At 38.9% G+C, this 25,350-nt stretch overlaps 1 protein-coding gene across 1 annotated transcript in view; it reads right to left on the reverse strand.

Annotated features, from left to right (window-relative positions):
• Positions 1–24,316, reverse strand: part of MCCC2 (methylcrotonoyl-CoA carboxylase 2) — a 35,989-nt gene extending 11,673 nt beyond the window's left edge. The window contains exons 1-10 of the mRNA XM_032675987.1: positions 24,127–24,316; positions 19,977–20,043; positions 16,943–17,027; positions 16,578–16,679; positions 15,831–15,958; positions 14,059–14,171; positions 8,974–9,087; positions 3,105–3,169; positions 2,088–2,187; positions 1,073–1,168 (exon numbers count right to left, since the gene is read on the reverse strand). Of these exons, the coding sequence (XP_032531878.1) occupies positions 1,073–1,168; positions 2,088–2,187; positions 3,105–3,169; positions 8,974–9,087; positions 14,059–14,171; positions 15,831–15,958; positions 16,578–16,679; positions 16,943–17,027; positions 19,977–20,043; positions 24,127–24,258 (1,002 nt within the window). The 5' untranslated portion in view covers positions 24,259–24,316. The remainder of the gene's footprint in view (positions 1–1,072; positions 1,169–2,087; positions 2,188–3,104; positions 3,170–8,973; positions 9,088–14,058; positions 14,172–15,830; positions 15,959–16,577; positions 16,680–16,942; positions 17,028–19,976; positions 20,044–24,126) is intronic.
• Between the last annotated feature and the right edge of the window lie 1,034 nt (positions 24,317–25,350).

Here is a 25,350-nt window from a genome sequence, read left to right on the forward strand (position 1 = left end):
CTCACACCATATAAACAGTCTGGATGGCAGGCAAAGCCCATTTACTTTTTTAAGTGTGATTTATCTACATGTTTGTAAAAATGGGATTTCAAGATTAAGAATATCCTAATCAAACAGTTAAACTACACAGGAACAAAGTTTTCCTGATTAGTGGAATTTCAAAGAAAAACTGCTACCTCTAGTTATATTAAACATTGATCAGCAGACTCTCATTTATAAAGAAAAAAAACATATAAAGCTATGAGTCACTTTCTTAGATACAATTGTTTTCAGCTTTGCTTGAATTTGCGACATACAAAAATAATGAAGATCTGATCTGAGGTTTCTCTGAGATGCAAAGGGGGCATTTTTTATAAATACAGATCCACTCCTAGCAAGACATTTGCCAGAAGACATTTATTTCAACTTTAAAAGAACAGAAGTCCAAATTATTCCAATAACTTTCAGAGTGTAATGCGAGGCTCAGTACAAGTGTTCATCTCTTTTTCCCTTAATGCAAAGCATACCCTAGTAATTTAAATATTTTAAAACAGGTATGTATTAAAGACTCTTCATAGAGTACAGACTTGGTTGGTAGTGAAAAAATGTGGGATCTGCACAAAATACAAGACAGGATGTGGGCTCAGATGAAGGTTCCAAGGCAGACAATGACACTAGAACGGCAGCAGAGTACAACAGACTCCATACGTCGCTGGGAGAACTCTCAATTGTCTGGTGTGCTTTTACTCCATAAGTCTTTAAATATTTGATCTTTCACAGGATTGACAGAAAAAAAAAGCCACTGTACCACTCAGCAAGCCTACAGAATGCTCTGCCAATGCAAAGTTACTATTTCTGTCAGCTTTTTCAGAATGTTATCAATCTCACATCCTTGCACATCCTTCTTAAAAGTATAACCAGAAAGCATTACATTTTCAACAGGTCATTGCCATTGCAAATGCATCTGGTAGACAAAAGTATAAAAAAATAAGCACTCAAATCAGATGTTATCAACTATGATAATATAAAGAGTGATTTCCTGCAAGAAAACTGGGTGCATGCATGTATGTGGATCCTGCATTAATATTCATACCTCTTTGACATCAAAATTTCTTTTTAGCTGGTCACCAACTATTCCATATATTTCATCAGCTGGAAATAAAGGCTCTTCCGATGGTTCTATAGTCACCTGTAGCAATTTAATAAAGCAACTTACACAACAAAGGAACTATCAGTCCACATTATGACTTGAAAGTTCAAACAACAATTAATTTGCCAACTTCTCTGAGCACAGACTTCATCAACCACATTGAAATGACTGCATTGGCTTGTCCTTATTTTGCATAAAGATCAAGTTTCTTAAACTGAAGGTCAATAATACCGTTCTCACTTACTGTTACCCTTTTTCTACTCCTGCATATACCTCCACATGTACTCCACTTCTTCCATGTTATAAAAAAATTAAGCGTGTCCTCCCATTTTCTTACTTTCCCCCGTGTCCCACAAGGCAGGAATTATTCTGAAAAACTGGTGAAGATTTTTGTCACACAACTGAATAAAACATCTCGCCTTCCTTCAGCTGTCTATTCACCCTCTCACATCTGCACTAAAATAAAATAGGGCCATTCCCCACCATATGCTATCCATCCCGTCTTCTAAAACGAATTTCTAAATCAATACAATAGAATGACACGATTCATGTCTCTCCCCTCAGTTTTGAACTTCTCCTTAATAGTGGCAGAAAATATCTGCTCAAAAAGATGCTTTAGCAGTCATCTAATTTTAAGTCCATGGAAATGATCATGTGGGTTTAAAATTCAACTGAGTGTCTTGCAAGACTGGATTAATTTAGAAGTGCAATTCTGTGACTCTGAAGCACTTTTCTAGTTGCTTCACTCTCCCACTTAAGCCCAGTGATTTTATTGGGAATAATACACCAGGAATGCAACTGCAGAACTGATACAGTAGAAAAATCTTTAAGGACAAGAAGTGCAATTTTAATTTTCAAAATGCCTGAAGTCATAGGCAAAAAATGTGTTATGTAAATCAGGCTAGGAAAAGCACGTCTAATTTCAACAATGCAGTGTTCTCAGATTCTATACACTTACGTCTATTTTCTTCTGGAGATTTAAACTTCTTACAACTTTCCTTGCTAGATGAAGTGCATGATTGTCATCCAAAGCATAGTGATCTGTTACACCTGATTTTCTGTATGTAAATAACAACAGCAATATGAATACTTAGGAAACAGCCATAAATCTGGCAATGAAAACTTGAAGTTTTAAAACATCCAAGACCTTAAAAAAATTTATTTTTATATTTAAAACATAGATGTTACCATACAGCTCTCTGTGCTTTGTTATAAAATTACTTTAAAAATAAAATCCATGCCTGACCTTTTCTTTGAAATAGCACATTCAAGTTATCAGACATGACATAAAATAGAAACTCCGGGAAGTAGAAAATCTAAATGACAATATAAATTACCATAAGCATTGTTCAAATGAAACAAAAATTCATTTGAAATTATAAAGAAAAACATGTTTTTCACAAAAATGGCATGAACTGCCCTTCAAAAGAATTCTTTATTCACTTCAGTAAATTGAAGTAAAAAATAAGCAGTTATTGTACAACAATACCTAACTTACTGTGCAGTAATATCTAATTTTGCCTACTATTCATTTTAGAACTTCAAAGTGTGTAGAATTTTTTGTTTTGCTGACAAGCACTCTCTTAAAAAAACACAAGCTATTTTGATTTTGCTTGTAGTAAGTTCTGACAGTAAGAAAGATACAATATGTAAAATGTAATATCTTTCTCAATATCTATTACTCTATTAAAAACTAGTATTAAATAGTAAAGTCCTCCATATTATGCACGATGCTGCAGTATACTAGACATGTATTTTAAAGTAGTCAATTAAGGAAACAACATAACTAGAGTATAACAAGGTAGCTATGCTAGTCTAACAATAAAACGATCTGTCTGCACAGATAAGCACACCAAAATCTTAATTTCCAAAACCTAAATACAGCTAAAAAATATCTAAAAATAAAAAATAAAATAAAATAAAAGCTGAAGTCTCAAATACGGAAGAAATTAACTGGGAAAATATTTCTTTAAACCTGCAGTGAAGATCTGCCCCTCCAAGATCCTCTGCTGATACCTCTTCACCTGTTGCTGCTTTAACCTACAACAAGAAAAGGAAAATGAGCTTCAGAGTAGACACTTGTCTTGCATTAATACTTACACTGGCTTAGGTACAGCAGTAAAAGAGATCTTTGCAAAGTGCTTCTTCATTAATAATATTTGCCCAGTTAATCTCCCACGGAGCATTCAAAATGGGACAACACAGAATCTTGCCAAAATTACTTAGTTTCTTCAACTTTGTATCCTTATTCTAGCATTAACATGTAGTTTTGACTGACAGAGATTCTCCACTTACTGTTGATTTACTGCTGTGTCCACTATTAGTGTGAATATACCTATGCATCCTTTAGATTCATAAACGTGCATTTTCACAGAAGTTTTCTTAACAAGAAAATTCAAATGTGGTACTGTCCTGCACTGTTTCAAGCAAACAGTATCTCTATTGAAACTTAGCATTCTTCACTTTTGCTTTCTTTATGCAAACTCTTCTGTGAATTTTAACTTACTTAAATATTAACCACAGAACAACCATTAGCAGTTTTTATTTTCTTAACCTTCCAGTAAACACACAATAATTTAGTAATAATAATTTTCTTTAAAAGAGTATATCAGTGGCATATAACTGTTCAGATCAAGTATGATGTCCCCATAAAAGTATCTGGAATGACAACCGATATCCTACATCTGTGAAATCTTAGACCCGAAAGGGTAATTCAAGAGTAAATGAACTCCTTAAAACAACTGCACAGTTAAAAAAAACCCAAAAGACTTCTTGATGCATTTCAACTCTACAGTAACTGCTTTGAAAAGGATTCCTTGAAAGCTAGTGAAACCATTTTTCATCACACATGGAGAGTACAGAGGTAGAGCATGAGATAAGGAAAGAGAAAACTATCACCCCTTCCAAAATAGACTTCAGTTTTCAAATTTCATGTCTAAAAATGATGCACACTAAATATATAAATATATAAATATATAAATATATAAATATATACTATATAGATACATAAATATGTAAATTCATATTCTCTAACACACACACACACACTTGAAAACTGTCAAGTTTGCAAAATTATGTATAGATATCTCTTCAGTGGTAGAATTTTTGTGTTGAAATTTGAATTACCCATGCAATATGAAGGTGTGGCATTCTGATACTAATTAATGGAAAATTTCAGTCAGAGGCATAATTAACTTTAGTCTTCAACAAAGAAAGAACAGAAGAACATACTTTTCAGAGAAATCAGGAAGATTTCTTCACTGAAAGGGCTATGCAGCATTGGGACAGGCTACCCAGAGAACTGGTTAAGTTGTCAGCCCTGGAGGTATTTAAATGCATACAGATGTGGCATTTAAAGGGATATGGTTTAGTGGTGGACTTGGCAGTGTCAGGTTAAGGACTGGACTCAATGATCTTCAGGGTGTGTTTTAACATAAATGATTCTATGATTTGATTCTATGATTTTATTCTATGATTCTACAAAATAATTACATACCTCTCTCTTTATGCAGTTACAACATGTTAACTACTCCAGAACTCGGCACAAATATGAATACAGCATTGATTTCTTCTAGCACAGAAATCCAGAGACTAATTTTAATACATTTTACCAAAATATTTTTTCCCATTTTCCACAGAGGTGAAGTTTTCCTTCTCCAAATCACAGTTTTGGAGCTGTAGGCTCTGTCAGCCACCCTGAGACACCATCTAATTTAACTCCCCTGCTCAAAGCAGGGTCAATCAGAGAAGGTTGCTGATGACCACGTAATGACCACAAATTTTGAGAGTCTCAAGAACGGAGACTCCACAACCTCTATGAACAACTTGGTTTGGCATGACCACCCTTGCAATAAAAAAGTGTTTTCTTACAACTAAACAGAACTTCCTATATTTCAATCTGTGCCCTGTAGCCTTGATCTATCACTGGGCATCAATGAGAAGTTTGGCTCTCTTACCTTCTCACTGCAAGGTATTCATACACATGGACAGATTCACCCTGTGACGCTCCAGTCCCTTCATCATCTTCAGGGACCCTCACTAACTCATTGAAGCATGTCCATGTCTTTCTTGGTGTGGAGAGCCCAGAGCTGGACCTAGCAGTCCAAACACATCTTAGGAGGGCTGAGCAGATGGGAAGGATTATTTGCTCCAACACCTTCGCAGGTACAGCAGTGCAACAAAGCATTCTACAAACTGTAGTTTAAATAATGATCAAAGTTATTTAAAGTGAATGGTTGATGTTATCCTGAAGTTTATTAAATTCTAACAGATTGCAAGTAAGAGCCTTGGCAAGCGGGTATTTTCAAAGAAACCCTGTTCAAGCTACTTCAGTTAGAAATTATCAGGAGTAATGAACATAAATTTCAGATATAATGCGCATCTTCCACAAGAGATGAGGATGACATGTAGAAAAGTCCCCAGTACACAAATACATGAATTTGACAAACTTATTCCCTCATTTTACCAGACTTTTCTTCACCTTTGAGCACAGAAAGGAGCAAATTTTCCCTTGGGAAGGAAGAATCAGAAATTTCTGTAAAGAGACGACGAAGCCTGAGCTATCAAGCAGTACTGCCAAAGATGAGGATACAGATACCTTCAGCCTGGGGAAGCGCAGAAGAATGGCCCTAAATATTATTACTACTGTGACACTTCTCTTCTTTGAGTTCTATCTGTTTACGGACTGATTACTCCCCACCCTTCTAAAAAGAAGGGAAAGCAAACTTCCATTTTAGATGGTGGACTAATTGTACCTGCAATTCACGTTTTATCATACACATCTCAAGACTAATAATAACTAACATCAGGGATTTTCTTTCAATTCCTTAGAATGTTTTGTTTTAAGCAGGTTAGCAATAAAATCCATCCCATTTTTTTTTTATGTAGGAAAGACATTTTGGGGAACAGAGCTCAGACAATAATGGTTACGATATCTGCTACAGCATGGAATGGTAATTTCTATGGGAGTCTGAAGTAATTTTGATGCTTAGAAAAGGCAAGTAAAATATTTTCAGGGAGAATATGAAAAGCTCTACAAAACAGAAAAGCTGTCAGGTAGTGATATTAAAGTTTGATCTATACGCACAAAGATAAGGATCATTACATCAGCAGGTTGCTAAGGAACAAATTAAATTGGAGGGTAGTTGTGAAATCTTCCTCTGAAAATGGTGAAAAGTTTTCAACACGTCTAACTTCACAACATCCTTGCAGTCACTGACTCACCCAGTCAAGTCTTCCCCTGGAGGCCTGACTCAGGTCACTCAGCTGCCTATACTGGCAAAAGTCTCATGCAATACACCTCAGTAATACCCATGTATGACCCAAATTTCCTTGTGAAGTTAAATGATTGCCAAGCAGGCCAGCTTCCTGGGTAGTATGGGTATTAGCTGCCTCATGTACCTGCATAGTGCTGGAGCTCGAAAGAAATTGGCTCTGAGTAAGTTCTCCAGGACACAATATTTATTGCACCCACTGGGTCTCCCAGGATCTGAAGAACATTTCCAGCTCTAACCCAACTCCAAGCAGGAGTGTAGTCAAGGTACACTGAACTCCCCAGCAGTCTTGCCAATGGACATGCCACATCAGAAGGGCTGTGCTTTCTCAGGTCCTTTAGATTTCCTAGCTGGACTTCTGCAACAAATTACTCTGTACCTGAGCAAGCCCCAGAGGCAGTGCTGGCCCTTTATATGCCACTGGTTCTAAGATGATGAGCTGTCCTGAACCTAGAAAACGTTTGTACTTAAACAGCTCAGGTGCTCCTGCAACAGGGTAGTTATTCTTAACACAATAACCAAGCTATTAACAGCCTGATGTAAAAAGCTCGTTTCTTTCATCATACTAATTTTCTTATCTCAATAAAAAGATGTATGAATCACACAAGGTTACTCAACTGATACTATTCTCAACTAATATCTTCATTCATGCTTATACCACTTTTCACCAAGAAACTCCAAATACCTAAAGGGATAAATTCATAAAAAATTACTTAATTTTGAGGAGGATTTTTCTTTGTTTTCATACAAACAACAAGCTGAAAAAGACTAATACAAGATAAAAAGGAACAGAAACCTACGTAAGACATTTGAAACCACTATTGCCAAAGGAATTCCAACAGCTAAAATTCTAATGAGCTATAAATAAATTAGCATTATATTACATAAGTGCTATTAATCACATCATCTGCTTTTGCTGACTACTTTTTTCTTCTTGTCAACTTAGAAAGCCTCTGCTGAAATAATTAATTGCTTCAAACTAAGTGCTTTGTTTTATTAGGGTAGACAACAAAGTACCCTTGTAATTAAAGGTATGTCCCTGTTTTCCATATGCCAGTTACGTTCTGAATTTATTTAAGACATTCTGGAACAGTGAATTATATTTCCCAGCCATAGGAAAGAATCTCTGCAGTTATGGTAAGATTTTTGGGGTTTTTTTTAACTGCATAAGAATTTAAACTGAACTTTGGAAGGAAAAAAAAAAGGTACAAAATGCCAAACCCACTTTTATCACCAAGATGACACAGTGGGGAAAAAAATTCACTCTAAAGTAAAGGAAAAGAATGGAATGCAAAAACGTCCTGTGGAAATGAGAGCAGTGCTATACAAATGAACACTAAACGACATTACAGGATAAGTTCTTCGTGCTTTCAATGAAATGAACGCAATCGCGCCTTAGGAATTGGTCAACAAATAAATCTGTCAGTGATTGTCTTCCCACAGTTTAATGGGACATGCTATATTTTCCCAGCATCTTAAGTGGTGAAGGAAGTGACTTCCAACAGACTTCACCTCCCTACAGGAATCAGTGCAGGCAGCAGAATCTTCACTAACAATGCTGTTACAAAGTGATTTCTCCATTTAGGCCTGCTCAAGCTGGAAGGACTCTAGAGAGACATGTGATTTGCACTTGGCTTTGTCACAGAAAGCTTACCTAAGTTCCCAAAAGACTGTAACCAAAACAGAGCCATCGTGCTGCCTCAGAACAATTTGTACAACAGGGCAAATACATGACCATTCCAAAAAAGCAAGTTTATCCAGTCACAATTCATTGAGACTGGAACAGTTGTGATGGGTGGTGCTCTAGCTACTAGTTCTAGCACTAACATTTATTACTGTAAATTCATTTCTTCTCATAAAGCTTGTGTTAAATTATCTTTGTCAGCAAAGATTATTGCTTGTACCGGTATAAAACTGAGGCTACACTTGAACATACAGCTGTTTCTGAAATAATAAACCCCATTCAAGCACTCCTTTTTGCTGGAGCCGAACTACTGTAATTTTAAAACTGTGTTATACTGCAGAATTTTGCAGTCACAAATTCCACTCTGAGTTCCACAATAAAGCAAGTTTTAATTCACAAAAGTTCTTCAGGTCAGTTTCCTTAGAAGCAATTTCCTTACTAAGCAAGTAAGAAAACTATGACAAACTCCATCATAAGTGCATCTCCTTTGTCTGTAAAATGACATAAAATACAGCTGATCAGTCATGCTTTTGAACTTCTCTGATCTTGATGGCTGTATTTTTTTTTAAATTTCACTTCATACCTAGAGATTACAAAATTGAACACAGAGACCATTTCTATCATTGAAAACGTGCATGGCCATCTAAAAGCAATAAAAAAACCACCTTAACACAGTCTGATTTACATATATACATCTAACAGACAGAAGAGATTTATTTTAGGATATAAACATTCAGATATACTTAAAAACGCAAACTAATCTACAGAATATCTGGAAATATCTCATCAAGAAATGTGTCAATTGTTTAAGCTCTACAATTATCACAGCCTGATTTTGGAGGGGGGGACGGAGGGGACTTTGTCACTAGAAACTGATGTATTCTTACCAGTGGTGGCCCTCCCAGGAATATTGTTCCCTGTTTGCCAACAATAATACTTTCATCAGCCATTGCAGGTACGTATGCTCCTCCTGCTGTACAGGATCCCATTACTACTGCTATCTAGGGGGGAAGCAAAAACACAAGTTAATGAATTGTTCAACCCTTAAAAACAGGAAATGTTTTGTACAAATTTTTCTCTGTGAGATTATTTTTGCCTGATAGAGCAAGTTTTTTTATGTTTTAGCCTTTCTTTAAAAAACAGGGAATGTCTCCAGTGTCCAACAGTCTTTTAAATTATGATCTTCAGGCCACCCTGCTGGAAAATTCATATATTATGTACCACAAGGTACGTATGTGGTATGTTTGATGAGACAGGCATTCTACCATGAAATTTGTTTTTTACTGATGAATGGTAAAAGGTTGAAACCTAGAGGTTGCTCTTGGTATTTATGCTCAAGCCAGAGCTTCAGTTGTTGCTTACTGGCATAGTTTCACTGATGTTAACATCCTTTGAAGAAAATTCCTCACATCTACTATTTTGTAACTTTAGTTCCTCAATGGATCAACTAATTAACTCTGCCCCTTCAAGGCACGAGTATTTCGTTATAGGCTTCAATATGAATAATCTCTGCTTCACCCATTTGCCTAATTCTGACATGAACATCTACCTAATGGACATCATCTACCAGTAATATCTTGGTGATAATGTAATAAAACTGGCTTGAGCCCAGATATGATGAATACTATAACATTATATGATCATGAAAGTGAAGTTTCTCACTTAAGTTCTCCTTCAAGAGAACACCTCCAAAGACCCTTCCAAAACACTTGCAGAATAGAAGAAAAGGAATACTCATGAAAAAGGCAGACAGTAAGAAACACTTTCTTTCACAATCACACAAATACACACACACAAAAAAAAAAATCTAAAAAACCTCCAGTAAATACCATTATTTGACGTTAAGTGTGTTTCAAGATATTTCTTAAGTGACATCAGGTAGTGTTCTCTGTTAAATAATAATTTAATGTTTGCTCTCAGAAGAAAACAGTACACAGAAAAATGAAACTTCCAAATCACATTACCCAAATCTAAAGCAGGAGTAAATGAACTATGTTGACCTGCTACGATAAAATCAAACAGCTTTTTCAGCAGTTTCTCAAACAGTATCTTAAACTACATTCAGAGTCACATGATTAATCTGCAGTATTTCTGTTGTGCATTTAATAAATAACTCCTGGTGAATACAAAAGCAACATAAGTCTGTAGAAATGGGAGAAACTTCGGCAACAGACGTTTGTTTGACACTTTTCCCTAAGATTTGTGGTTTTTTCCTACTCTTACTTTTGCCATGCTTTTGCTGAAAAACGTGCCTGCATTTAAACTTAAACTCAGGTGTTATTTTTTCCAACATAAAAATTGGAATATGTATATACTGGAAAAAATAAAACCTACCTGTTAAATAGCACAACTCCAAGTTCTCAAAAAATGTCTTACTTCTTGACTTCATTCTTTGAATTATGACATAGGAAGTTACTGGCAGGTGCAATAAAAATCAAGAGTTCTAACTGCACATCCAGTATTTCATATCCACTGATCAGGTCCCCATTTTATCCATGCAGTATATGAGTGTGAGAGAACTCAGGAAGCTGCAAATGAGAAGCTAATCACAGCTTTCTGATTCACAGCCATACAGAAAGCAACACAATTTAAACTGTATTAGGTGTATAACAAATTAGTCACAGGTAAAAGTGGAGGGGGAAATTAAAAGCACCATCAGCAACTGGAAAATAAAAAAAAGAAAAAAAGCAACCACTTTAAAGGGCAAAACTGAAAAGAGCTAATGAACTGATGAAACAGACCTTCAGGCAGGTCAAAACACAGAACAGTAGGTAGGAAACTAATGACATCCAGACTCCCATATCAGAAGAATTAACCAGAGTGGAAATCAGAGAGAGCATAACTTCCTAATTCCGTTTTCTAATGAAATATCCTCTCAGACAGGGAAAATGGTTCTAGCTACCACAATCAGTTAGCACAGGATCTATAATAAATTTACAGATGTTAACAGTGCCTTTTTGGAATGAAACAAAAGATAGATCCATCTCTCAAACAAAATGCACCCTTATTACCTCCTTTAAATAAAGGAAGCACTTCAGTAAAACATTTTTCCCAGTGTTCAATAAACATTTAGAGAAAGATAAACTTTCATCAGTGTCATAGCCAGAAAATTTAACTTTCATCAGTGTTGTAACAAAGAGAAATGTGTTTTATTAAAAGGCAAATCTTTCTTACACTTAGTTTTTATGGTATAGGAGTACAATTACTCCTAATACAACAGTATATGGTAATTGAAAGAAAAACAAATTCAACTTTTTATGGAACTTTACAAATACATTAAATATGTTTCAAGATATTCCAGAAAACACCAGTATGACTTTAGGGCCAGGCATTTCTAGAAAGGTCTTGCCTAACAAACATCAGTAATTTCAGCCTTGCAAACTGGGTACACATATTCATCTTTGACATAACATCTAAAAATCATTACTCTTACAGTAGATCATAACTGAACTCTCTAGCAAAAATAAGGTTTTCCAAAACTTGTCCTAAAAAATTTCTCCAGCAAAACATCACCTTCTCCTCGTCGCTTTGTGATGATCTCCTTTGATACTTGCTGTTCTACAAAAACACTAGGACCAATTTTAATCACACATATAAATGTAAAGTACAACCTAGACCGAGCAGTAACTCTGCACTGATGATGACCAGCTTATAAAGTGTCTTTTCTCCTAAATATTTTTCTTCTAACTAAACATTGCTTTTCTCTGGAGATCTACCTAATCACTAACACTGCTCCACTTCTATTATTGGAAAAAACTGCATAACGTATATTATGTCATACCCCCTAAACAGATTTAGTGTGTTGTTAAAATCTTCAGCCTTGGATTTCTCTGAAAGCAATGGATTTCAGGATTCTTTGGCAGAGGAAAAGACAGCTGAAGATTTGAAGTCTGACTTGCTTCCAAAATGTGCCCAAAAGGTTTCAAGGTAACAGAAAAAGGGATTTTTAAGGATTTTTCCTTGAAAATCCTGCAAAGCCAATGTAAGGAGTCAGATGGGACACTGTATCCTAGACTGGTGCATATGCTTCACTCTGAAAGGAAGCACTGGCCTCTACTACCTCCTTCCCACATGAAGAAGCTCCTGTCAAATGCCTCAGCGCAATCAGTTGTGCAAGTGACTGGAATCGTGTCACCCCAGGTCCCCAGGGCAGGTGGAAAAGAACACTGGATAGTGGGGTTATGGTGGGTTTTGTGTCATAGCATTGCCAGGGCTACTGGGGTGTGTGACAGCCTATCCTCAGACAATGTGAGGTGAAGTAACTGCTATGACATGTAACTTAGAAGAACCTCAAAGCAGATTGCAGGCACCCAGAAATTAAACTGTAACCCAGCCCTTTGGAAGAATGATGGCTGCTTCTTCCAGGTTTTCAAAATATGGTTGAGAATTTCTTTTTCTTGAAAATAAATATTGCCATCTCAAGTTCCACAGTATGTGTGACCTAATTCTCACTCAGAATAGATTTTGCTGTTCTTACTGAATAGGAAACAGAGGTTGAATAATTTTTTAATGTTCTGCATTCCTCAGCTCTCAGTGTAATTAGCCATAGATTAATCTGTCAGGATTGTATATGTCACTGTCAGGCCCAAAAGAGAACCTGGATTTATGATCATAACTTCTTTTTGCTCTCAGCACTTCTAGATGTCCATAAAGAATGCAGGCTTCAAACAATATATTTTTTTTCTTATTGCTGTTGGAAAGTGGTATGTACTTTCCTCTGGTAAACAGAAAGAGTTCTGCAGGATCAAATGAACTTTGCTGTGAGTCAGTGCTACAAGTGGGAAGTTGTCTGCTCTCCCTTGGGATCAAAGAAGACTAGTTCGGAGAACTGGTATTCGGAACCGAAGTTCTGGTGAGTTCATCACAATTTTCCTTTTCTGACTTGTATTAAGGACTGCTGCTGCAGTCTGTCTCCCTCATGTCAAAAACAATACAATGAGATCTGAAAAAGATGACAAGCTAGGACCACCAAAGGTAAGGAACACTTTCTGCAGGAAGAACAGCTAAGCAAGCTTGAATTTTTTTTGGTCTGCAAAAAGGAGTATGAGGCATGCATATGAAGGGGCTACAAAACCATATGAAGAGGCTGGGAGCTGACTGATTAGATAGCAATTCTGTTAGGAACTACCTAGTTGTTTGCTTTCCTATAGTGTTCCTTTATTTGGGTGAGGTTCTCTTCAAAGACCATGGATGCCTCCCCAGCAGCTTCTCACAGGTCCCTGCTGACAATTCCCTTACAGTCTTTATCCTGTTACCTGCCTTCCTCAACTCCATTGGGACCTTACACTCTGCCCTCTACTTTCACTGCAACCATGGCTGCCCATCAGCAGTCACATCCTCAAACACTTCACACTCTTCATGAGTAATAGATCCAAAAGTGCACTTCCCCTAGCACACCCTCTGCATCAAAAAATTGATCTCTACGTATTCCTCAAAGAACCATGACATAAAATCACCTCTGAATCCATGAACTGTGACTAACAGTCATTTTATGCATCAGAAAATTAACCTCACTCTTAGGGCAGTTTTATCATAAGGTACATCACTGTATAAAATGGATATATAAATATAAGCATACCCTTGTTAGTTAAAAGTGTGTCTCATTTACCAGCCATCATCAAAGCGGTCCTCACCTTTACAACACTGATGCAGGATAATCAACTGTTCCAAGAGATTTCCTAGTGCTTCCTCAAATGGCCCTACATACCATGCTGTCAAGTCCATTTTTCTCCTACTCCAAGACAGGAGCAGGTGGGTCAGGTCATTAACACTAAGACTAAGAAAGAAGACAGTTTCTTCAAAATTATAATGACTTCTTGTGCAGTTACTGTGTTTACAGCACTTGCAGTCCCCAGGTTAGCACAGCACAGTGCTGTCAAAAACAAAGCATGGGTACAAGCCTTGAAAATAGATAATGGTAGCAGGCATAAAAACTGGTTAGTATATTTAATTCTTAGGTAAAAGCAAATCACCTGTGGAATTCCTTGCGAGGACATAACTGCTTGATTATAGAAAATACGGCCAAAGTGATCTCGATCTGGAAATACTTCTGCTTGACGAGGTAAATTTGCTCCTCCTGAATCAACTAGAGTGAACAAAAACATATGAACATGTCTTTGAACAGTGTTATACACTTAAGTTGTTGGTAAAGTATCTGCATGTTATTTAAAAAATACAGCAAATACTATCACTAACACTACATATATTTCCATGAATCTAGGTATCTCAGGACATTCTTTTGGGGGGGAAAGGGAGGGGAGAAGAAAAATAGTAAGCACCCCCTTCCAAAATCACATCCATCCCAATCATTTTCATGGAAAATAAACTGAGATGTGCTTGAAGATGCAGTCGTGCCTCCGTATACAAACTTTTAAACTCATCTTACTGCAAAACTTTAAAACTAAGAACACTTTCAATGTACAACTTTAACTCCATTGTTCTATTGCAATTTTGTCACAAGTTCCAGAAAAAAAGCATGACTAACCACTAATGAGTTCAAAAGGTGCAGCATGTGTACTTTCACACCCTGATTATACTTCATACCAAAGACCTTAAACCATCTTCAGGAAGATTCATTTATTATATATCCTTGCCTTATGACGTGCCCTTCAGCTTACAGGTTTCCAACAGCAGCTACCTCTCCGCTCCCAATTAATGAAAATACATCCTGTCATGAGATGTATCCAGAGAAGGATACAAGCAAAGTTTCTTCTTGTTTTTTTAACAACCAAGATAAAATTTAGCCCTCCCCTTTCCTCCAAGACTCTCTATGGCAATTCCACAAATACTACACCCCACGTCCCTGTATCCACCCCACCAATAGTTTCAACTTCACCCTTCTCCTAATCCTTCTCTTGGTATTATTTGCATGCTTGGCCTGCCAGCAGGGCAAGAAACTACAAACACGCTGCCCAGGACCCACATTTATGCTGACTTTTTAACCAGCACAAGCATCCACACTGGCAAACCAATTATTGCCCCTCTGCTGCTATGTCAGCTGCTAGGTTAAGCCAAACAGACAAGGAATAACCCACCCTATTTTTTTAAACTGAGACAGTAGAGGGGTCTTTGTCCTCTGACGCTGATGTACACAGAATCCACAGGAATACACACTCTCTTACGGCTGTCTACATTGGCAGAAACCTCTTGGATTTGTATAAAAACAGGCTATGAAAATACTACTGGTAGTATACTAAAGATACTTGGTGCTCTGATCTTAATCTTTAATAAAAGTATACATACTTACAGGAAGGTCTGGCTAAATACTGATGTAATAGACTAAACTCAAAATGAAAACCAATATACAATTAAATTTCTACTTCAGTAAAATTAATCCCAAATTCTAAAGATCTGCTGATCCAAACTACTACTGAGGTTATTTTTATTTCTTTAGCATGTTCTCTCATACAGCTACATGCTCTACTTTTTAACTGCAATTTAAATTGACTGGATGAGACTACAGGAAAGATTGTTCCTTCACTACAGAAGGGAAAGAAATAAGAAAGAAGTTATACAGTGTTAACAGTTACATCTGAACCTAGCCCTACAGCAGTGCAGAAGATAGTGCTGAGAACCTATAAATACCCTCCAGTTAAGATGTGCCACCAATCTGCAGAGGTAACACAGTATTAATGAAAATATATTTGAAAACGTGTGTCTAAAATACATTCCTGGTTAGTCAAATCTGGGGACACAGGAGCTGCCCTTAACACAGGACTTTTGCTATTTTTGCAATAGGACTTACCCAAATAAAGGCAAGGGAGATGATTTTGCATTGCAATTTCTTGAGCACGTAAGTGTTTCTTAACAGTGATGGGATAATAGGTACCACCTTTGACAGTTGCATCATTAGCAACAATCAAGCATTCCACCCTAAAAATAAAACAACTTTATGAGAGAGTGAAACATTTCTAATGAGTAGGTATGTACGTTGTTTAAGAACTGCAACATCCCAAGGACGCTCGAAGCCCTGATGCTCTAAGATTGCTCTTCTCACCTGCATTCTGTAAACTGCACACTGTAACAGTGGCCTCAGTGCTATGATGTCCTGCTCCATTATGCTGTATAGCATCATAATTAATTTCAAGAATAGTGTTGGAGGTACTTTGAGTAAGAAAAACTACTTTTTAGACTAAAATACCCCCCTGTTTTTTTAAAGTTCTTTACAAATGCACTAATCTCTTTCCTTCATTGAATACCAGAAACTCTGTATGTGTTCTGTTTTAATATGGGATACACTTACTAAACAAAAAAAACCCAAAATCAAACCACAAATAAATAATCCCCAATGCAACACAGAAAAAAAAACTGACCAAAAAAACTCACTTTCTTTTAGCCAAGACTAAACATATTGAGATACCAACTTTGTTCATTTTTTCAGTATCAGAAACGAAATGCTAAAAATGCTAACAGATTAACGCTGGAAACTGAATAAAATTACACCTTCTCCTTTTTCATAACATCAGTAATGTAGATGACTGGAAGCTCTCACCCACATACTCGTCCAATGCCCGTGATAATGCCTCCTGCAGGTACCTCCTCATTACCATACAACTGGTAACCAGCAAACTGGGAAAACTCCAAGAACGGGGAACTGAATAACAACAAATAAAACAAAATTTTAAAAACTAACTGGCTATATTTGTCATTGGATCTCACTTAAAAGGTTACACTTTAAAAAAATGAGGTTTGTGGGTTTTTTTAAAAAAGAGATGAGTGTTTCAAAGAACACCTCCGTAAAATTTCAATGGTGTTATTTGCCAGTGCTTATGGAAACTGAAGAGTAAAGAAGCTTGTTGTAGTATTGACCTGCAAAAGAGAACCTGAAGTGTTTAAGGAAAAAAAGGAATTACCTACCCAGGATCGATAAGCTTGTCAATTCTCTCTCTGGGTAACAGTTTTCCTCTTGATGTGTGACGCTTACGAGCTTTTTCTCCACCTCCTGTGATACAACAGTAAATTGTCACTTTTTCTATGGACACAGATAGATAAATCACCACTTATATTAAAACTTAGAATGGAAGTGCTGATAAGCTCCCATTTTTTGAAGCACAGACCTCAATAATGAATTTAGTAAATAATGGTTTCCACTTCAAACACATTTAAGGTACTGATAAAAATGCTTGCTTTTTAGAATGTACTCTATCTGCCCCCTCATTTTTAATAGTTAGTCTTGAGGTAAAGATTTTAATAAACATAGTTGTCTGAAACTTTCCCCCACTTCTTGGCAACAAACAGGAGGGCAGAAAACACACAGAGACAAAAGCACCGCAGTAGAACTTCAGAAAATACTATTCCCTAGAACTGATTCAGAATAGCTATGCTGAATCCAATCCTGAATGACCCAACACAATCTAGATTAATTTCCTTAGATCACGCCAAAACTGTAAGCAGAGTTTAGGCACACAGCATTTAATATCAAGTTTATATTTGTCTCATTTCAACCCTTCACTCGAGGTCATCCTAAATCATATCTTCTGCTCTCTAGAGCCTTGTGTCATTCGATACTTAAGATTTGTTGACACACCTCAGCCTCTTTATAACAACAGCTTGTACAAACATTGTCTCTCTGTGTAGACATATCACTGATTCACCTCATCACTCTAAAATTGTCTCCCTGTCCAAAATAAAGAAGGGGCTATTTTGCTAACATTTCTCCTGAGACTCCAGGATTTCTCTGTCAGCTAGGTATCACTGAAACAGAGCTTTAAGCCTACCTTTCAAGACCTTTCTCCCACCCCATCTCATTCCCTGATCACTACACACATCTTTTCCCACCCATCAGGCATGTCAGAGGTCCACAATTTATTTCCAATTCAGCCTGCTCATTAGGTCTGTATATCCAGTCTAAGCATAAATCTTGTAAATTCTTTCAACAGTATTAAGGTAAGTACCTAATTCTTCTCATACACTTAAATGACAGGCAAAGCAGTTTCAACTGATACCACTCAAAACCATGTATTAACATCCTGGTAGAGCCCACTCAGATGGAGGAAAGATGAGGACTAAGTTCTTGTCCTGTCATTGTGTAACAGGCAAGAACAGGCAAACATGCAGCAGTGAAGAAGGCCATGATCATTAGTTCATGAGCCACACACTGAACTGCCTTCTTCACTGCTGTATGTTTGCCTGTTCTTGCAGATTCTGCACCCGTAAGAGACAGAGGTAGTCCACGGGCTTCAGCATCTCCTCATGAAATCCTGGACCTTTTTTTCACAGCAAGCAAGAAAAAGCACTAAGCACAAGATCTTAACTGTGCTTCATTCCAAACTTGTAAAAGAAACTGCATTACATAAGAAACAGTATATGAAAAGACAAACTAGTATCATGATAGTCACAAGAAGGGGAGAATTAAAGCTACATGCTCAACCTCTGCATAGTTAAGCATTTATAAAGTATTTTCTTTTATTGTCTCCATTAACTGCATTTAACTGTAATTCACTCAGGTACATCAAAAAGAAGAAACACAGATTTCAATCTTTTAAACTACTACACACTTGCTTCTCTTTGCCAGCACAACTACAGCCAGGAACTTTGAAAAGACCCACTCAAAAAAAGGACGGTAAAGGAGAATCCTCATCCTTTATTGAAGGCATGGGGAAACATAGGTACAAAGGATGACGAAAAAGCAGAGGTACTTAATGCCTTCTTTGCCTTAGTCTTTACCAGACCAGTTTTCTCTGGATACCCAGTCCACTGAGCTGGAAGACAGGGGCAAGGAGCAAACTGAAGACCCTATAATCCAAGGGGAACTGAGTAACAACTTGCTACACCACTCAGACACACACAGGTTTATGGGGGCAGGTGGGATACACTTAAGGGTACTGAGAGACCTGGCAGAACAGCTCACAGAAGCACTTTCCATCATTCCCCACCAGTCCTGGCTAACCAGGGAGGTCCCAGTTGACTGGAAGTTGGCCAGTACAACCACCCATCTACAAGAAGAGCCAGAAGGAGAATCTGGGGAATTACTGTCCTGTCAGTCTGACCTCAGTGTTGGGGAAGGTCATGGAGTAGTCATCTTGAAGGCCATTACGCAGCACATAGAGGAAAACAAGGGGATCAGGCCCAGGCAGTACGGATTTAGCAAAGGCAGGCCCTGCCTGACCAACCTGATCTATAACAGGATGACCCACGTACTGGATGAGGGAAAGGCTTTGGATGTTGGCTGTTTCCCACAGCATTCTCCTGGAGAAACTGTCTGCTCATGGTTTGGAGAGGTGCACCATTTGCTGGGTAAAAACCTGCCTGGACACCTGGCTCAAAGAGCAGTGGTGAATGGAGTTAAATCCAGCTCAAGGCTGGTCACAAGTGAGGTTCCCCAGGACTCAGTTTTGTGGCCAGACCTGTTTAGTAACTTTAGCAACAATCTGGACAAGGGGATCAAGTGCATTGTCAGTAAGTTCACAGACTGTACCAAGCTGAAAAGGAGTGTTGATCTGGTGGTGGTTAGGAAGGCTCTACAGAGGAATCTGGACAGGCTGGATCAATGGGTCAAGATCAGTGGTGTGAGGTTCAAAAAGGCCAAGTGTCAGGTCCTGCGTTTGGGTCACAACAACCTCATGATATGCTACAGGCTGGGGAAGAGCAGATGGAAAGCTGCCTGGCTGAACATGATCCAGCAGGGTGCCCAAGTGGCCAATGGCATCCTGGCCAGCAGGACCAGGGCAGGGACCATCCCTTTGTATGTGGCACAGGTGAGGCTGCACCTCGAATCCTGTGCTCAGTTTTGGGCCCCTCACAAAAAGAGTGAGCTATAATCCAGAAAGCATGCTGTATCTGAATCAAGTGATTCATGAACGACAGTTATAAGGGAAAAATTACAAAGAACAACACTGCTTTTTGTACCAAATTAAGTAAGTTTGGTTTTTTATTCAAAAATGATACTTACCTAATCTGATTTTTTCTGCACGTTCTTGTAGTTCAGCTACCAGTGCTTTCATTCGTTCATAATTTTCCTGAGTGGGGAACAAAACAGAATTTTAAGTTCAACCAAGAGAGACTGTATTAATTTTTAATAAACAAACACAGAAAGTACAAGACTAACTTATCTTCCAAATCTAATTTTACCTTGTTAAATACTGCCTCTGTATTGTCTTTAAAGTAATAACATTTCTACCTATGTATTTGCTTCTCTCAAGCATTTAATAAACATGCTTCACAAAAATTCAGAGTGTATTAGGACAGTAAAAGTCTAGTTCTGAATTTAATACGATAAAATAGAACTAGTCATTACAGAGTTCAAGTGCTATTTTTCAGACTTTGTTTATCCTTGGTATAGGTTGGTTTGCTTTTTAAAGCTAATTACGTAAAAAATGTGGATTCAAATTAAGTGCTCTTATGTCTCTTGTAACAAAGGACGAATGATCTAGACCAAGTGGAATTTGGTAAACACTTTTTTGATTCTTCTTCTTCTTTAGGTTGAACATAAAGATAAAACAAAGCTTTTTTTTTTTTTTTTTTTAACCAGTCAAGTCTTCTTGCCATTATATCTCCAGAAAAACAAAGACTCATTGTTCTGAATATGAGTGATCCAGTACTGAGCTCATCATTTGTATCAGAATTATCCAAAACTTTGTGTGCTCATTACAGCAGAGGTTTTTTTTTCCAATTTCTGAGGAATTTGAAGGTATTAGTCAAGCTTAATTTGTTGGGTTTTTCTGCAGACATATTAAGAACTATATCACCTTTTTGAAAAATGTAACTGCAATAAAAGAAGATGCCTGCATAAAAAGACCATATTGCCTTGTCTAATTGTCATTTAGATTATGTTTGAGTCTACTTTGATAGAAAAAAACACCTGGTGATTCTTCATATTCATGTATACTTCAACACTCAGACTTCAGGTTTCCCCTAGAAGCCGCGAACATTGCAGTTAAGGTTGTTCAGGTCAGTCTTGGGCACTTAAAGGCACCAAGATACAAAGCAGAAAGAAAATAAAAACATGTACGGCAGGACCTCACATTCTGTTTTAGATATATAGAGACTTTCAAAAGAACACACTTCTCCCCCTTTGTAATTGCTACAAAGAGATTTAAAATATTCTACTGAAAGCTAAAAAACATTTACAGTGAAAACAGGTCTGAGCAATTTTATCAGCTCGTATAGACAATTAATAGATAAGGTATTAGAGGTATTGAGACTATACCTACAGTATTCAGAGGTCATCCAGCAAGATCAAGGTAACTGAAACACTGAAGTCCAACTTTTGTACCTCTGTTGGCTCTTGGGAACAGGTTTCCCTAAGCACAAATGAAGTGCCATCCCTGGTATGGTTCACAGCCTGCACTTGAATGAACCACCTAATTGCCTGCCAACACCAAATATGGGCAAGACATCGGCCTTAGTTAATGATATCTCTCTGAAGCAAGGTGCCCCCCTGCAGCCCGAACGACTGGGGACACAGTAGGTCACCAGCCTCCTGCATCTCCTCCCTCCATTCCTTTTAAGACTGTATCAGTATGTCCATCAGATTATTCCCCTTTCAATCTATTTCTTTTGATAGTTTAATCGCCCCTCTCCCTGCCCATCCACTGCACAGCTCTAACACCTACCTCTACAACTGTTTTTCTTCCCGCTAACCTGTGAAATCACACTGTAATGACCCACAGGCAGTTTTACACTGGCATAGCATCCCAAAACCCCAAGCACAAAACAAGTAGCACTTTGTTATCTTGACTATGCTGTTCCTGTAAGAGACTGTGGACAGTAACTGGCCATACAACCATGTGAAGCACTGAAGAAAACAAAACCTGCCCTTCCCAAAAGACTTTTCTTTACCAGTTAACTTTTTTTCCCCAGTGAAAAATCTGTAAATCAGCCACTGTAATTCCATATCTCTAAAAATCTGCAGTTGTCACAACCACCCAACATTATTCTGTGCCAGCATTCAGCTTGTCTGGGTGGGTCATTTAGCAACATAAAATATTTTCCCTGTTTCTCCTTGTTCATTCATCCTGTTTTCCCCAAATACACTTCACCTCTTGCCCACAGTACTGAGCTTAAAAACTCGCCTTTAACACAGAAAAAAAAAAAAAGTAGCTAAAAAGACAGAGGAGATTAAAAGAGGAACAGCAATCACAATTATGGGCTTCTTTACTAGATCCTCATTAACAACTAACTGTAGCTACTTTAGCTAGTCTACATGAAAAATTGTGAAAAACCTCTTTAGATAATCTATAAAAAATACTGTATACACAAACATTTGTGTTGCTTAAATTCACTTAATCTTTATCGTGATCTTTCACGCCTTTAAACAAAACACATCATCATTATATTTTACCAAAAAGATGATGTTCTGAAATAATTTTGAATATGTATAGAAAAGACTCCTCTCAGAACCAAATGTGCTAATTCTACTATGTATTTGTCGGCTCTTCATTAGTGTCATTAATTAATGACAAAAAGGCCAGTGAAGTGGCACCAAATTCTTTCTGGTAACTGGCCTACCAAGGGCTATAAAATTCTGCTGTTAACATGAGGGTTTCTACAAATTTTAAAGCAAAATCAAGACGTGAAACCTAGACTAATCCTACAGTTACTCCACAAGGTAAATGAATTACTCCTACACCAGCAAAGGGGTTCTAAGAGCTAATCTCTGAAATCTTCAAATAGACCTTCCTTCCTTTTCCAGAATTTAGACTCACTCACTTTTAAATTACCTTTTTTACCTATCTGGTTTGAAAGACAGTTTACATTATGAAGGTCAGCCTGTCTAGCTGAATTCACAGCCAGAAAGGCAAACACATTGGCTAAAGAAGGCAAGACCTTCATCACTATCTTGTGTTTGCACTGTACTACTTTTATTTCAGATGGTTAAGCGCCTCACAGCAGGGACCTCAGCATTTTGCGTTTGCAAAGCACTACTTGCACTTACGTTGTTCTATAAATTATTTCTACCAAATACTAACAGTATTACCTATTTTACCAAGCCTCGCTTTCCTTTTGAGGTTGAAAGGTACACAGACACAAATATAAATCTAGCGACAGCTGGGATGAGTAAAGACCTTTATTAAAATACCTTTCGTTGGTATGCAAAATATGAATGTACACACATATGTATGTATACACACACTTCATATACACAAGCTTTGTATGTACACACACACACAGACATAAAGACACACTCTGAAAGTTCACAGGAGTTTCAGTCACCTAACTTGTGTCCCAAATTTAGTTTCAGCAAAACAAAGCACAATATCAAACACAGAACCAAAGGAGCTATTTCAATAAGAATACATGTTGTCCCTTCACTTGTTGTTTGATGTTTTACTTGGAATACATACAAAAACAAATGCACGCCCTCCTATCAGTTTCGATCCACATCTAAGGCCATGCTTTTCTCAGCCTTAGGGTAAACACAACTTCTATCTGAAACATGATAATGTTAATAATGCCCCATTAAAAATGAACCAACTTATACCAGATACAAATACTGTTCTCTATTTGTAAATACAAGTGGAACTACACCTAATCCTTCTCCTCAAAAGATGACGTTTATGGAGGCATGTCCATGACGGTACAGCTACTACACCTATTTCCAACTCGGGAATCAATTTGCAAACACAACGACACGTCCAACTCTGAAATCATCAGGCTCCATCCTCAACCGCCTGAAAACTCCCCGTCTCCACCTCAATTAGCACGGTACCGATCAGCTTAAAACACAGCGAACAACGGCCTTCTGACTACAAAAAGTGTAAAAGTATCCGTGACGAGGCCGTCGCCCGGTACAAACCCACGTCCGTTTCACGGGGCAGAGCCGCCCGCTCAGGCTGAAGGAAGCGAGCAGAACCTGGCGTTTAACCCGCCTCAGGCGGGAGCAGCGCTGGGACCCCGCCCCGAGGCGCCGGCACGCGCTGGCCAAGCACCAAATGGCCGCCGCTCGCGCCAGCGACTCCATGGCGGCCACTGCGACCCCGCCCGGAGCCCCCGCCCCGGCGCGAGCCCCGCTCTCCCGAAGCCGCCCGGCAGCGGGGGAGGCCGGACCCCGCCGCCCGGGGCCGCCCGGGGCTCCCGCGCCGCCGCCCGGGCCGCCGTACCTGATAGAGCGCGGAGCTCGCGTCGGGGCGCGACCCCACCGCCGCCACCGCCTCGCCGCGGTACCCGCGGGCGAGCAGCGGGCGCAGCAGCCCCAGCCAGCGGCCCGGGAGCCGCGGGGCGCCCACCAGCATGGCTGGGCCGGGCCGAGCGAAGCCGAGCCGAGCCGATCCAAGCCAGCCGGCCGTCCCAGGCCGCGCCGCTGCCGCCACTCCCCCCGCCGCAGCCAATGGGCACAGCGGGGCCGGGCCGAGGCGCAGGGCCTGTGCCCGCTCCCCAGGACCTGGGGGCAAGAGGGTGCGGGAGAGCGTCTCTTGGAAGAATTTCGCGTAGGATTACGTGCTTGTGCAGCCCGGGAGAGCCCCTTGGCCTTCTCAGAAACTTTGTTATACGGTAATAGGGACAGAGCTTTTTAGAATCCAAACGTCTTTGGTCGAGTTGCTTCCTTGTTTGAACGCTTTGCTGTTCTCCAGCATTCCAGTTTAACTGTTTTAAATCAAGGCCGCTGTATTTAGAGAGAGATAATAGCGAGGAGTCTGATACCAAGTAAATCAAGTGCTATTCTAAAACAAAACCACAGGACAACAATGTCCCTGTTAAACTACATTCAGCTGGTTACCACCAGGCCAGCAGGTCTTCATGCACCCTGGTGTTGCAGCCCAGACTTGAGCCTTTCCTTTAGCCCACACTTAGAGAATCACAGAATTAGAAGGGACCAACAGGGACCATCATGTCCACTACTGGCCCTGCACAGGACCATCCCCACAAGTCACACCATGTGCCTGAGAATATATCCAGATGCTTCACGAAATCTGTCAGGTTTGATGCTGTGACCGCTTCCCTGGGGAGCCTGTTCTAGCACCCAACCACCCTCTGGAGGAAGAACCTTTTTCTAATATCCAACCTAAATCTCCCCTGACACAGCTTCAGGCCATTCCCTCAGCTCCCATCACTGGTGACCATAGAGAAGTGTCTGCCCCTCCTCTTGCCCTCACAAGGAAGTTGTAACTGCAATGAGCTCTCCCCTCAGCCTCCTCTTCCCCAGACTGGACAGACCAAGTGCCCTCAGCTGCTCCTCACACGGCTTCAAATCAAGGCCCTTCACAATCTTCACTGCCCTCCTTTGGACACTCTCTAATGTCTTCATATCTTTCTTATTTTGTGGTGCCAAAAACCACACACAATATTCAAGGTGAGGCTGCCCCAGCTCAGAGCAGAGCAGGACA

Source organism: Chiroxiphia lanceolata, chromosome Z (assembly GCF_009829145.1).
Source record: "Chiroxiphia lanceolata isolate bChiLan1 chromosome Z, bChiLan1.pri, whole genome shotgun sequence".
Taxonomy (NCBI): domain Eukaryota; kingdom Metazoa; phylum Chordata; class Aves; order Passeriformes; family Pipridae; genus Chiroxiphia; species Chiroxiphia lanceolata.